This window comes from Asterias amurensis, chromosome 1 (genome assembly GCF_032118995.1).
Source record: "Asterias amurensis chromosome 1, ASM3211899v1".
NCBI classification, from domain to species: domain Eukaryota; kingdom Metazoa; phylum Echinodermata; class Asteroidea; order Forcipulatida; family Asteriidae; genus Asterias; species Asterias amurensis.
The window spans coordinates 19814325-19829307 of record NC_092648.1 but is presented as its reverse complement, the minus strand read 5'-3'; the positions used below and the strand labels follow the sequence as shown (position 1 = coordinate 19829307).

Genomic DNA, 14983 nt, shown 5'->3' with positions numbered 1-14983 from the left:
TACATAGTCAATTTCCAATCTCCTCAGCTCAGCAGACTAAATAACAATCATAAAGTACTTGTCTTCACCGATTGGCTAGCGACAAAGGAAGACATTTATAAATAAAAATGAAGAAACAACACTTCCTCCATATTCAATAGAATCAGTTTGTTTAAATACCATCATTAGACACATGTTTGTTCAACTAACTTCAAACATATGTATGGGTCAATTGTAACAATGAATTGATCGTCTACAATATAAAAGTATAATGTGAAATGCAATCCCGTCCAACAAATGGAGGACTTAACAACTGATGAGGGCCCCAACTGAGTAAACCAAGAAAGATCATGGACTCTATGATTTCTACTTGAATATGATCCAAAAATTGAGGTAGTCTTCCCAACCAACAGAGCCAGCCTAGGCAGTAACTTAATCAGCCGGCAATCCGACCATAGACTGATCCGACCATCATTCATAAAAAGCACTTCACACTCTGAAAATAACGGCGTTACGTGTGGTACCAATGGCATCCGTACCGACAACAACCGCTGATCCGTTGGCAAGAAAAAATTGTTAAAGCACAATTCCATTATCGTACAACTTACCTTTTTCAAGTTCAATAGATCAGTGTATAGTGTGGAGTAACGGAAAACAAGCCAACACGTATCCTTCTGGGAAGTGTAACTGTTTGTGAGAGCGGAGTTGGATGGAGTCTTGGAGATCATAAATAATTTCACATGGCAGTAGTGACTTTGAGAGTGGCCTTTTTTACTAAACTTGTCCTAGTCCAAAGGAAGCTATATCGTTCGGCCTCAGCGTTCTCAAGATTTATAATCCCTGAAGAAGCATAACTAAATCTGGTTTAGTCAGAAATGCAATGAAAAATCCTTACTTGGTTATCAGAAACCCTCCTAGCAGATTCTTGTAGGCATTTGATGTGAATTATTTAGTAAAATGCAAACTAAAAGAGAATGAGACTGGTCAACTTTAGCTTTATAAAATGTGTAGGTAATCTTACTCACAAGAGGGCGGTACAACAAAACTCATCATCAGCTGTTTTGTAAATAAACAAGTCGACTGTTTTGACATGTGATAAACAGTTGTTTGCAAATAATGTGAAGAAGAGCGAGAACATTATCGCAGTGCAAAATAACTCGCATGCACAAAACTCGATAAAGGCTATGCAATACAACAAGACTAAGTCATTATTAGAAGTCAAAGAAGAAGACTAGAGGCTGCTAGCAAAAACCTTGACTCTTCATTGTCCCATCCCGCGGTGTGTGAATGAATTTTACTCCAGGTGTACTTTGTTTTCTTGTGCAAGCTTTTTTCTGCAAGCAAAGTTATTTCTTTAGTTTTGAGATGAATGTCTGTATGTCTTTATGTCACACTATTCAAAGTTTGTTAAATTGTATAGCCACTCCCGCAATAGATTAGGCCTACTTTTAGTTTGCCAGTGAGTTCATTGCAAGCAAAATCTAAACTTTTGAATGTTTTGCATAACTCTGTGGTGGCTCCATGATCTGAACTACATTTCCCTCTGCAGAGAATGAAACAGTTTTAGTCTCTCTACTATTATTGAGTTTAAATGAACCATGTTATTATTATATGACAGGTTTTAAAGCAACCTTTGTGCATAATTTCTTCATCTACCTGTGGTCAAAATAATATGAACAACTTCACCAGACCAGTTGCTCTGAAAATCTCATTGCAAATGCATGGCTCAACTTCCCCAGCGAGAGCTTCTGTATCATGAAAAACTTTAACTTCATCCCGTAGAGTGCTTAGCCTACTGGTCATGACCTTTTGCCAGTCGTGTTTGATACAAGCATCAACCGGCCATCCTTTATCTAGGATAGGAGTAAGGACGACAGGGTTGGCCGAACTGGACCCGGTTAATAGGCCAATCAAATCTCAAGATTGGTTTGGAAGTTCAGAGGTGGCGTCAGAGCATTCCCACGACGTGAGAAGCATCCCTAGTCTCGAAAATTTAGCTACCCATAATGTAAATTATTTCAAAGTTACGTAATGTGCAGTGCAGGGTTTTCCAGCTAAGTCCCACCAACAAAAACCCGGTGCCCTCAACGTACTCTGTTGGTTGCCAAGGTTTAGTGTGCATTAACCATGGTATGGGTATTGACCTACTGAATTTTGTTTGAATTGAAGGGCTGCAGTCAGTGCGCGACTTGGACTTCGAACTCTCGCCCCATCTCAAAGCAAGTAACCACGCGTGGCTTGATGAATCCTTCCTTTATTTTTGCTTGAGAGTTTTTAATAATTAAAGTAAGACGTCACAGGAGACAGTGCAACGCGTGCGCGCATTGTTACCACTGTGCCATAGCGATTTCGTTGACGTGTGTTTGTGTGCCATGTATTTTTTAACACAACATACATCCAACATCTTAATTCAGGAAGCTTGAAATTAACCTGTGTCTGAGAAACAAAAATGTTAAGAGAAAGGTCGATACCAAAGTCACCACAGAGCGGCAGGAATACGCCGAATGAAGGATTTTTCAGTTCAAAAAATTACACTGAATTGGAACACATCCAGCGCCGTGCACAGAAGAAGCTGCAAAATGCATCATCGAAACGGGAGGAAAGACTCGATGATGAGGAGCAAAGTCGGCTGGAAGAGGAGAAACAACGACAAGCGGCAAGATTTGAAAGAAGTAAAAAGGAAAGCCTAATACCAAGAGGACCTTGTGATATGTGCATCAAAGCCGCCAACCGTACATCACAAATGAACGACGAGCCAAAGGTGTGTAAGAAGATATTGCGAAGGCCGATTGCACCGAGATGTACCTGTATGGATCCGACGGACGGACAGCTACCCGTCTTAGCGATTGAACAGCCCGTTGATATTGACGACTGGGCGTATAAACCCTTCAGCACCATCGTTAGCGGAGGTGCCGCAGGATACCGTGGACTCTTCCCGCTACTCATGCAGAAATGTACAGAGGCTGCGGAGAAAGATACCATACAGGTACAAACTGAAACGAGACGTCACTCTGTCGTCACTACCAACTACCTGACGGGCAGAATCAAGTTAGAATCCACGGGTCATAAAAGTGTCAACTTGAGTGTCTTTCCCGTCCTGCATGTTGTCCTCAGTAGTAGCGAGGACGAGGACGAGTTGTCATCATCAGATGCAGGAGACGATGACGAGCAGGAGGACGAGCTGGCAAATCTTCGGCCTCATGCCGCACAGTCAACGTCAGAGCATGAGATGCCGACACCGAGAAGACGTTCCCCTGCTGCCTCAAACTCCGGTCAGCAGAGACGGCGCTCGTCTCTCGCCCCTGGATCATTACCGGGACGCAGACCCCAAGGACCGGGTACTTCCCCTCGGGTTGTCCGGAGAAGGTCTATTGACCAGTCCTCTCTTGCCCAGTCATTTGCCAAGGCGCTCGAAGCTGCGATGACCCCGATCTCGGAGGAGGAGAAGCGGGCCGTGTCCCCCGGAGAGGAATTCGACGTGAAACACGCAGAGGAGACGATGATCCATATGGCACAGAATCTACAAACTCTAGAAAAGTTTCTGCAAGGAGGTTCCACCAGCTCGGTGTCTGACGTGAGCAGTAGTGACGACAGTTTGTAAAAAAATGTCTGTTAAAACCATTACAAAATTACGGGCGAACGGACGTACGGACCCTACGCCAAATTTCGGCAATATTGACAATGTTAAGCTTTACCTTTCGTACAAAACAAGTTTGTCTCCTATGGATCATGTTCTTGAACTATATGAATTTTTTTACTACAACAAATTGTAACAAAAGACGAGTTCATGCAGCAAGGCATGTTTATTGAAGTGCCAGTACAAGTTATGTCCGTTTTCTTGCCGATTGACCCGAAAGTTCGTTTTTTTTTTTTTTTAAGTTTGAGAAAAGTTGGTATCTCTAAAAGTTGGTATCTCTAAAATTTGGTATATCTAAAATCCAAATAATAATTCGATTGTCGGGATCCTGAATTTTGATTTTGGCCTATAAACAAAAATAAGTTAACATATCTAATACTGGATCAATTTCTTTTTGGTTGCTTTCTCTACAATTTTTTTAACACTCCACTAGTTTGACTGAACCCATGGGTCGTATACTGTTTTCCCCCAGAGTAAATGTGTGCGGCCTGTTGTAACAAGACCAGTTGACAAATGTGGGAATAGGCGCGTAAACTAGTGTTGCACGATGGAAATTGTTATTATTTCGGGCACACCAATTTATAATCTCACCATCGGAAGGAGCTGCGGCGTTCCGAATGCAAATAACACACCGTTATATGTACGCACGCCTGTGTCCACAAAGACACAAAAGATGAAAAGAAAACAAGTAAACGAAACGGAGAATACGTAACCTGGTTACGGTAGAACCATAGAGTAAGGACAGACTTACTCTATGGTAGAACCAACCAACACTGATTTCACACCTTCCTGATTTCATGTAAAGTAGCTAGGAAAACGTAACTATTTCACATACATTTGTGGCTAGTTTCCTGCAAAGGCGCCCAGCAAAAAATTGTGAAGCAATGTTTTCTGTTTTTTTTTTTTAAAGCAGGTCTATGAAATTGGCGCCTGGTTTGCACGCAAATCTCATTTAATTCACCCGTCAATACTCTACACCATTTCAGCCTAACTTGAAGTCGGCTCTCTGAGCTTCCCGCTAAATTAAACACGCGGCTTTCTCAATACACCGGAAACGTCATCATTGTCATAGCTGGATTCAATTACGGTGAGGAAATTAAACTTTGCATGTCAATAAAACCAACGCATTTAACATGCAACAAACATTTGCTACAGCAATGTGTGCATTACGGTTGAAACCTGATGTGAGATTGGACTAGAGACGACAAGGGACTCAGTGGACATAATTTTTTATTTATTTTATTTTAAGATAAATAAATTAAATGATTAACAATCTGGGCCCAATTTTATAGAGTTACTTGAGCACAAAAAGTAGCTAAGCATAACAAAATTATGCTTACCAGATCAACCCCAAATACTATGTAAAATGTGTGACTGGTATCCTTCCCATTTCTGCAAAGCAAGAAATTGTTAAGCATTATTTTCTGCTTAAGAAGCTCTATGAAATTGGGTCATGTACACCCTTTAAAAAGAAAAAAGGGTTCCTTTCAGACTGGTACAGTTACCTTTAGTATTTATTTATTCATCAAAATATTAACATGCACATGTATGACAGAAAACTAGATGATTTAACTTTTTTGTCAAATTATTTTATTGAGTTTGAAACTCATCCCACAAAATGTACAATATTAATAATCATTGTTTGAAGAAGGGAAAAACAAACAAATGAACCCCCACATGCTTCTATGCGCTGTAAACCAGCAGGACCTTTTTCACGGAGCTGCTTAAAGTGCCTGAGTTACTTTTTGTAACACAAAACACAATGTCTTCAGATTTACATTAAACTTACACAGTTTGAAGATAATAATTGTAGAAAGCTTCCCTTAAAATATTACTTGCTGAGGTGCTGTAGTTTTTGAGAAATTAGTAAAACAATGTCACAAAAATAATTTTCGTCTCAGTTTTAATAGCATGTAAAACGGTAAATTTACCAGTTATGGTATAAATACCATAACTGGTTAGAACTTTTTTGTGTTTTGTGACTTGTTTTATATTTACTGCTTAAAGCCACTGGACACTATCAAAATCAAGCATCTGAAAGCACACAAGGGTGACAAGGGTGTTTTTTCTTCAATTATTATCTCGCAACTTCTTTGACCAATTGAGTTAAAAAAATTTTCACAGGTTTGTTATTTTATGCATATGTTGAGATACAGCAAGTGAGAAGTGTGGTCTCTGACAATTACCAAAGGTTTCCAGTGTCTTTAAACAGCTCTATGAATTTGGGCCCTGGTTATCTTCAATCAAGATATTAAGACAGTTAAGCATGTTGAATAGTTGTATTGTCTAACTGGGTCTACTCTTCATCAGTAGTTCTACTTCTTCAAGAGGAGCACATATATGAAGCTCCTTCTCAATGAGCAGATATTGACAGTCTTGAAACTTCAATGGTTGATGCCTTACTGCATCCACATACAACGCCTGGCAATGAGAAGAAAATGATGAGAACCCCACTTCTCAGGACTGATACACCTCTTGAATAGTCTAACTGGGTCTACTTTTCATCAGTAGTTCTACTTCTTCAAGAGGAGCACGGTGATGAAGCTCCTTCTCAATGAGCAGATCTTGACAATCTTGAAGCTTCGGTGGATGGTGTCTTACTGCATCCACATACAACGCCGGGCAATGAGCAGAAAATGATGAGAACCCCACTTCTCAGGACTGATACACCTCTTGAATAGTCTAACTGGGTCTACTCTTCATCAGTAGTTCTACTTCTTCAAGAGGAGCACGGATATGAAGCTCCTTCTCAATGAGCAGATCTTGACAGTCTTGAAGCTTCAATGGTTGATGCCTTACTGCATCCACATACAACACCTGCAACAGCAATGACAAGAAAACGATGAAAACCACCTCCCTGTACTAATGGTCAATTAGTTTTGTCATTTTATTGGAAGTAGTTTTCAAATTGTACTGCCATGTAAAATGTTGCTTCAAATACATAATGGTGTCACTGTTGAAACAAGATATGTAAAGAATCGTTGCACCACATAAAACACCTGGCTATGACAAGAAAATGAATCCTTTTAGTTAAGTTCCCTGTTTTACCAGCGACGTCACCTCATGACCAAGGCATGTTTCTGTGGACGTTTCCAAAGAGCATTATCATAAAGGAAATCAATTTCAAAATAAATGGGATAAGAACAGGTATATTTTTAGCTGATTCCTTATTTGTTAATTACAGACTTTTACTCTGCTCGGGTCGAAATGTCAGGCTATTACATATAACTATGATTGCACAACATGTCCATGATAAGACAATATGTAAAGATAACTGTGTGACATTCTTACATTGACATTAAACCTACCTTGGCCCAAGGGCAGTGTTGTAGAGCACTGTAGAATATTGCCTCAGCTCGTTTTGGGTTACCCTGCTGCATCTGGAGACACAAAAACACAAAGATTGTCTCACAATCATGGAGTACTCATAAAACTTACTATCAAAAATTCATTTGAAAGGCTGTAAGGGTGTCATGGTCGAGTGGTTTAGAGCATTGAAGTTAAGTTCTAGGGGTTTGGAGTGTGGGTTCAAATCCCGGTCATGACACTTGTGTCCTTGAGCAACATGCTTGACTACAATTGCTACTCTTCAACCAGGGGTATACATGGGTACTTGTGAGTGTAGAGGTTGATATTGTGTATGAAAAAGCCTCTGGAGCACCACGATAACCCAGGGCTGTACACTCCCCAGGGAGCTGAGATTAAAGGAATGTTATTGGCTCAATGACCAGGGCACTAATTTAATGTGCATTGATACAGTTATTGCAAAATGCGCTCTATAAGAATTAGTTATTATCTGCTGCCACCTAGTGATGGCTTGTCATGATTACCTCAAACTGCATGTACATTCTCCAAAGAAGAACACAATGACGAGCAGTCTGGGACTCAGTTGCTCTCTGGAACAAGGAACGGATCCGATTACTGATCCCGGTCTCAGACATCGGTACTAGATTAAACACAAAAAGTAAAATGTTAGAATGATTGTCTGAACTACATGTGTGCAGCAAGATGGAGTGCGCACCATGGTTAACTTAAGGTTCATTATTTTGATTCAAACCAAGGCTGGTGGACCATTGGTTGACTACTGTGGAACCAGCCTCAGGACCATGGTTGCTTCCCTAATCCCGGTTGTTGTTTTTCATACTAACTTGTGTAAAACGCAAAGGGGATCCAGTGATACTGTAGCAAAATGGCGAAGGGCAAAGGAAGTGTTGAGTACCGTTGGTTGACTAGACATCCAAATGCAATTTTTTGTGAGTACGCCACTGTGCAAGTACTTCACTAGTCAGTGGTCAACCACGGGGTGACTAAATGCGCCCACTCGAACTTGCTTTTTTGTGGTTGATTGATTATATGAAGTCATCGTTAAAAGACAGTGTCAGTTAAGTGAAAAAACAAGTGTAAGATAGAATTGCAAAGATTTCTTTATAACTTTGAGATTTTAAGATGAAGTTCAGTGTATATTGTTATACAAGGCAGAGAGAGAGGAATAAAATACTTAGTTTTTTAGAAAAAGCAGCTTTTGAATTACCTTCATTTTGTTGGCCATGTACAGTCTCCATTCCAGCCGCTGCATAAGTAACCAGCGCCTCCTGTCTCAGCATCTCAGCCCTGATGGCAAACAACCACTGCACAAGACTATCCTTTTGTCTGGTCACTCGATCAAAATATCGTCTTACTCGCCCAGCAATGTGTGACTTGGACTCGGAGATGATAAATGCCTCCAGTAAGGTTGGGTTGGTCGGAAAATCATCCATGGAAATCTTAAGAAGGTTCCTCAAGGAGCCTAACGGAGTGGGGTTACTGTACACATGAGCGGACAACAGTCCGACATAGGCTTCAGTTATTAGCTCCTGATCCAATCTAAGCTGTTGAACAATAAAGTTGTCTGTGAGCTTTCCTTTTTTCAGTGACGACAGACTGGACTCGAAAACAACAGACGCTGCCTGCATACCCACAGTGAGGTATTGGAAGATTGCAAAACACAGAGTGAGATGCACAGCATGTGTTCCGGATGGGATTAACCACTTCATCCTCTCTGCTGCATCAGTGTCTTGACTATCACTCCTTGAGTAAGTGGCCAATACCTCTGTGATTGTCTCTTGATAATTCCTCCTTGCTTTAAGGAGTCTTACGGAGGACACACTCTGACTTGGAATATCTTTCAGAGGAATGTACGCCATCCCTTCCCCGAGCGTTGTCAACACATTTAGGACTTCTACATTGTTTTCCTGTCCGACAACAACATTAGATGATTTGGACTGAAAGCAGAGAAACAGCTCAGTAAATGTTTGCACAAGCCTCGTAGCTGCCTGTTTGTCTCTCTTGGTTTGTGGCTGCCCACAAAATCTGAGAGCTGTCTGTAGTACACGTTGCGCCTCTTCTGTGTTCCCCATTGTCCCCTCCCATCTAGCTAGAGAAGCCCACAGATCTAAATTATTGCGATTCTCCTCCTGGCTAAGCAGCTTCTTGGCAAACCTCTTGGCTTCCTTCACTTTCTTCCTTTGCTGTTTCTTATCTTTTGCAATCAGTGCTCTTTGCATTCTACAGTCGAGCCTCATCAACAAAAGCTGCGTGCAAGCCGGTTCATGAAACACCGGTGTTATTTGCTGAAATACCTCCTCCACAAAATCTTCCAATATTCTGTAGTCCATGCTAGCATCTTCAACAATTAACTTTACAGAAGTAGCATTTGTCATTTGCTCTAAGGACCTACAGTTGCTAGCTATTCCTGAACATCCCGACGGCAGCTTACCAACACCAACGGAAGTCTTCACAGAGGAGAGTATCTGGCTTGGCTGGTCTAGATAAAGCTGTAACGTGTCCGAGCCTTCCTTTCCAACCAAACAGGGAGGAACTGATACGTCTAGAAACTCCAGGAAGTGACAGACGAGTTGGAATTGCTTCTCCTGATGAGAGGTTAGTCTGAACAGAACTTGACTGATGTCATCAAAGAGGACCATACGCTCCGGATCCTCACAATCGTCTTCAGTTTCTCCCTTGGTCTCGTCGGGACTCCAAGGGGCAAACTGTTGAGCTTCTCTGGAGATCTCCTCTTGCACCCAGGCCTGCCACAGGGGTATGTCAGTCAAGGTTGCTGTTGGGCTTGATGGCTCATCATCGACTTCACTAACTTCTATTAAATATAATTCAGAGTTATAAAGCAACGTCAAAACAAAAGTCATTTCTAGTAGTAGTTGTAATTTGTAGTTTATATTTTGATCTTCAAGCTAACACATTTTTGTTGAAGATGGCAAATTGAGTTTTGTGATGCGCTCATTTTCCAATAGAATCCTCATAAAATTGGGGACAAATTACAGGTCTCTAACCTCCTGTTAAAATGGTGTAAAATGACACTTTATTTGATACTCTTTCAGATTGAAAATTTAAACATGGCTTTATTATGCCAGGTAAAAGGTTAAATTAAATTGGGTTGAATATCATCAAAAGTGGACAGACCATAATTTGAAATGTGACCTCATTGAACATTTTAAAATGTTGGCAAAAGTTGCACTTACGAGGCATCTTAACTTCCTCCCATCCTCCTCGTGATTTCTTCTGCATCCAGTTTGCCCATCCTTTGGCCTCTTTCTCTCCAAAACGTGGCTTGGAACTATCCCAGAAGGTCTCCAGAAAGGCAACCTGGCAAAAAAATAATTACCCATCAAAGTTTGACGTAACTGAATGGATTTGAATATTGAACTTTGTAGGGCGGAAAGCACACTCTATTGTTAAAGCTGACTGTGTTTGGTTAGAGCAGAACTTTAATAAAGAATGTTCAAAGTCTGTGAAATTATCTTGTATTTTACTTGATATTTGAAGTATCATTCATTTTGAAATAATATCAACGAGAAAAGGGACATTACGAGCGTGATTACCAGTACCTTCTGCCCTCTGTGTACAGGGAAAAAAAAACCTAGCATGGTTAGGTGCACACTAAACAATGGAATGTCCCGGCCGATATACATGTCAGCCATCCTACTGTCAGCAAAAAAAGTTGTTCCGTACAACCCAAACAACTATTAGGCTCCCTCAACATACCCTGCCAAATACAACAGAATGTAAAACAGTAGAGAACCATACCAAATGCAACAGAATGCAACAAGGGATTTTGTTGCATTGTGCAGGCACGTTGTTTTTGTTAGGACTGAGCAAGGGTGTTTGCTTTGCTAAATGCAACAGTATACATATAAGTGTAGTGGTGACATGCCTAATAGGTAGGACCATCAACTCTGCCAAATGCAACAATATGAGTTTGAGTTTACTGCCAAATACAACAAAATGCAACACCAATATGAAGTGAGTCACTTGACTGCTAAATGCAACAAATTCATCCAAAGAAAGACATCTGAATTGGCTGCCAAATGCAACAGATTACAACAACTATTACCATTTGGTGCATATTGTTGCATCTAGCATACAGAGGCCAGCCCAGAAAAGTTTGGCTCAGGCCTATATACTCAAATCCGATGTGAAGGAATTAAATACAGATTTGAATGTTACAATTACCTGTCCCTCAAGGTGAGTGTCTTGCTGTATATCTGATGGACAGAAGCAGTTGAGTTCAATCATAGCCTGGTACGCTGCCACAGCTTTCTCTGTATGACCGGACTGCCTCCAGAAATGACATAAGCCAACAAACAGATCTACGTTGATCAGGGCACAAAAATTGCAAACATAATTTTGGGCAACTGGGAAAAAAGAAAAACTGGCTGAACACTCTCAACAATTTTCTTCTTGTTCCAATGATCTTGATAAACAGTAATCAGATAAAATGGCATTATAGACATTTTTACTTCAGATTAGAGACAAAAATAGTTCGTTCACTTTCATTCTGTTTACACTTTGAACTTTGTAAACTGTTACTTTTAGGGCATTTCTGGTCAATCACTGATGTCTTTTTAAATCAATCCATCAGTCAATCACTTAATCAATTTTGAAAATGAGTGATCACAAAACTGAATTTGACCATACAGCTCCTCATTATTGTTATATACAATGGGAGACTTTGGGACGCTAGGTGGCAGCAGTCTTACCAGGTAAATTTCCATTGTTTACGTAGTTCTGAGCATGCGCACATGACCGAGAACAATGGATTTTACCTGGTAAGTCTGCTGCCACCAAGCGTCCTGAAAGTCTCCCATTAGTATTGTCTTTCACTTCAATGGATAAGAAAGGTCAAACTTACCCAGTAAGTGTTTCTCCATATCGGAAGTCTCATCTTCATCGAGTTCTGCCAACCTAGAAGTCAAAGCTGTAAAGCATTTTCCATACAGCCCAGCCACCTTGGAAACTGAGAATCTAGAAAAACAGGTCTGATGGAAGAGAAGATACTCCTTACACAAAAACACATCATCAGGATTCAACCGAAGAAGCCTCTCCCATTGTTTCATCTGCTCTGATACATCCCATAATTCTTTTCCGATCTTCAGCTGCTCAAGATGTAACGGGACACTGTTCGGATTCCTCAGTAGAGCCTTGTCAAGTATCGCAAGCTTCCTCTCAGCAATCAGTTTGGCCGTTCTTCGCCTATTACTGCTCATCTTACTTGAGTCGCTATCCTGCTGGGACTGGTTGGAACCGGTCGGAACTAGTTTATCATACTCAGTGGAGTCTTGAAATCTGACAAACTCAAGCCACATATGAACATCTAGTGGGTTGTCATGTAAATGTCTGTTGTAGTGTGCAGTAGTGTGAGTTGCTGGGCTGGTGGATGTTTCAGACTTAACCAGGGGTAGAAAGGAAGGGTTCAAAGTGGTACTAGGCTGAAGATATGCTCGGGTAGATTGATCGTAGACTCCAAGAGGATCACACTCTGGCTTTGCTCGGCTGCTGCCAGGATCAACTATTGGGATGTACGATAGGGAATCGTTTGTTGAGTGCAACCTTAGTGGATTAGTTGCTCCAGGGTTTGCCCCCGTGTCAACCGCATCTTCATTTACCTCAAGTGGAGCTGAGGTGAAGTATCTGAAACCCATTGACCCTTCTTTTTGTTTCTTCTTTGGTTTGACATCTTTCCAAGTCACGTTCTGACGGCGTTTGTCGAGCCCAAGACACGAGTGACCGAGACGATGGTAGGCAACCGTGTCGGTGAAATGAAGACTGTCAAAACAGAGATTGTTCCGATTAGCTTTGACATCAATACAGAATTCTTCAATTGCTGGGACGGTTCTGTAGAAAGACAACAGAAAGTTTAGAAGAAAAAAAAACAAGTAAATAAATGCAAACCGAAAATCTTAACTTGATCATTGATGAGCAACTGGGGATTTTTAAGGGATTTCTTTAGGTGTATAAATGTCTAATAAACAATGTGACCTTTGCTTACAAAAGGCTTCTGTGGATTTGTTTCTGCCTAAGGAGCTCCTGTAAAAACTGCGATACAACTTTGCATCAGTATGATCAGTAAATGGCAAAAAAACAAAAGATGGAAAGTTTATATAAATTATTTTATATAATTTATCAAAACAATTTGCCTACTTTTCAGACCCGTGTGTGGAGTTTGCGACACTGTTTCTCTCATCGCTGCTAGAGCTGCTTGAGTCATCTCTCCTCCTCTTTTTCTTCCTGTGAGATTTCTTCTTCTTATCTCTGTGGTGTCTATCACGATGATGACTTTGTTTCTGCTTTCTATCATCAGAGCTGTACTCATAGTCTCTTTTATGTTTGTGTTTTTTGCTCTTTTTGTGTGAATGATGAGAAATGGACCTTGATTTGTGATGGTCTTTTTCAAGTTGAGCAATGCTTGATTTTGAGTTCGACTCAGTGTTGTTATCTTGGCTTGAATCTTCACTAGAGTTAGATTCCTCAGCCTTGTGTTTCTGATGGAGTGAAGAAACTTGACGGACTGCCTCCCTGTCGTATTCATCCGTTTTAACTGCATGCTGCTTTGCAATGGTGATTGCATCATCACTACGAAAGCTCTGGTTAGTCAGCCAGTCTAAATTGTCTAGAAAAATGAATAACACGACACTTATGTTAAATATCTAAGTTTAAATTTAAGGGACGGTTACTGCAACCAACTATCACTTCTTCACTTATCAAGGTAAGAGACTTGTTCTATCTAAAATTGCATTTTACATTTAATATTGTAAATACAGTATGATTGAATAAAAAAAGAATCGGCCATAAAGTGGAGCTGGGTTTTCAGTCCGTACCTGACCGGGTGTTTTTTTTGTAATTCTTGGGAGTTTCTCTCCTGTTAAAACTAAAAGAATGAAATTTCTTCATTGTCTTTGAAGTTCTACCCGGTCAGTTTCCCTTGTGTTTTTTTTACTGAACTGCTTAAATAAGTTGGTGTGAAGTTCCATTATCAATCATTAGGAATATAAAGCTACATTTAAAGGCAGTGGACACTATTGGTAATTACTCAAAATAATTATTAGCATAAAACTTTACTTGGTGACGAGTAATGGGAGAGGTTGATGGTATAAAACATTGTGAGAAACGGCTCCCTCTGAAGTGGAGTAATTTTCGAGAAAGAAGTAATTTTCCACGAATTTGATTTCGAGACCTCAAGTTTAGAATTTGAGGTCCCGAAATCAAGCATCTGAAAGCACACATATTCGTGTGATAAGCGTTTTTTTTCTCTTCATAGTTATCTCGCAACTCCGACGAACAATCAAGCTCAAATTTTCACAGGTTTGTTATTTTATGCATATGTTTGAGAAACAGCAAGTGAGAAGACTGGTCTTTGACAATTACCATTGCATAAAAAGTACCTTGAATCCACTTGCAATCCTTGAAAAAATGAGGATGGGGCTAGCAAACTTAACTTCCCTAAAAAGCCAAAGATACATAAATAATTCAGTTTTTTCTCAACTCTTTTCTTGCTGTTATTTAATTGTCTTCTAGGCACAAGACAACGTATAAGTTTCCCCAAATTAAATAAATAAACATGGTTATGTAACATACCTATTTGTTGTATTTCAGACGATGTGCTTTGCACAACACCAGTCGAAATTAAACTAACTTTGGTTGTATCATTAATCTCGAGTAATGATTCTGCTGCGGAAGGCGAAATGGCATCTCGCACTTGATCAAGTCTTGTGTTTGCACTCGGAAATAACGGTTTGCGTGACATTTTCAACGTATTTTAATACACTAATGATAACCGTGAATAATATGCGACGTCTATTCAAACGTTCGCATACTTTTCTTAAACATGATGTACCATTTAATTATATATTTGTAACCAACTTCTTTCAGAAACGTTTGCTTCCGACATGTTTGGTGGAGGCTGACATCTTGTTAGGTTAGCGCCCTCTCTTGGTGGAAACGCGACACAGACTTCGGTACTTTTCCAAAAGTTCAAGGAGGCTCATGAATAATAATGAGTTTGGTTTATCATTTTGAGCGCGGCAAGAGACT

At 40.3% G+C, this 14983-nt stretch overlaps 3 protein-coding genes across 3 annotated transcripts in view; 1 reads left to right on the top strand and 2 right to left on the bottom strand.

Moving 5' to 3' along the window:
* The window catches only part of LOC139935343 (glutaminyl-peptide cyclotransferase-like), a 35177-nt gene extending 34464 nt beyond the window's left edge, over window positions 1-713 (bottom strand). Inside the window, exon 1 of the mRNA XM_071930002.1 lies at window positions 588-713. The gene's annotated coding sequence lies outside the window, so the exon portion shown is untranslated. The remainder of the gene's footprint in view (window positions 1-587) is intronic.
* Window positions 714-2326: 1613 nt separating this feature from the next.
* Window positions 2327-6251, top strand: LOC139935253 (uncharacterized). Its single transcript, XM_071929801.1, has one exon. The coding sequence runs from the start codon at window positions 2429-2431 to the stop codon at window positions 3578-3580; it is 1152 nt and encodes a 383-aa protein (XP_071785902.1). The 5' UTR covers window positions 2327-2428; the 3' UTR covers window positions 3581-6251.
* Window positions 6252-6298: 47 nt separating this feature from the next.
* On the bottom strand, window positions 6299-14856 carry LOC139935173 (nuclear exosome regulator NRDE2-like). Its single transcript, XM_071929684.1, has 9 exons — window positions 14528-14856; window positions 13094-13562; window positions 11805-12787; window positions 11126-11262; window positions 10135-10258; window positions 8148-9752; window positions 7447-7562; window positions 6925-6996; window positions 6299-6433 (listed from the first exon to the last, which is right to left on the bottom strand). Exons 1-9 carry the CDS (start codon window positions 14694-14696, stop codon window positions 6299-6301), a joined length of 3810 nt encoding a protein of 1269 aa, XP_071785785.1. The 5' UTR covers window positions 14697-14856.
* Between the last annotated feature and the right edge of the window lie 127 nt (window positions 14857-14983).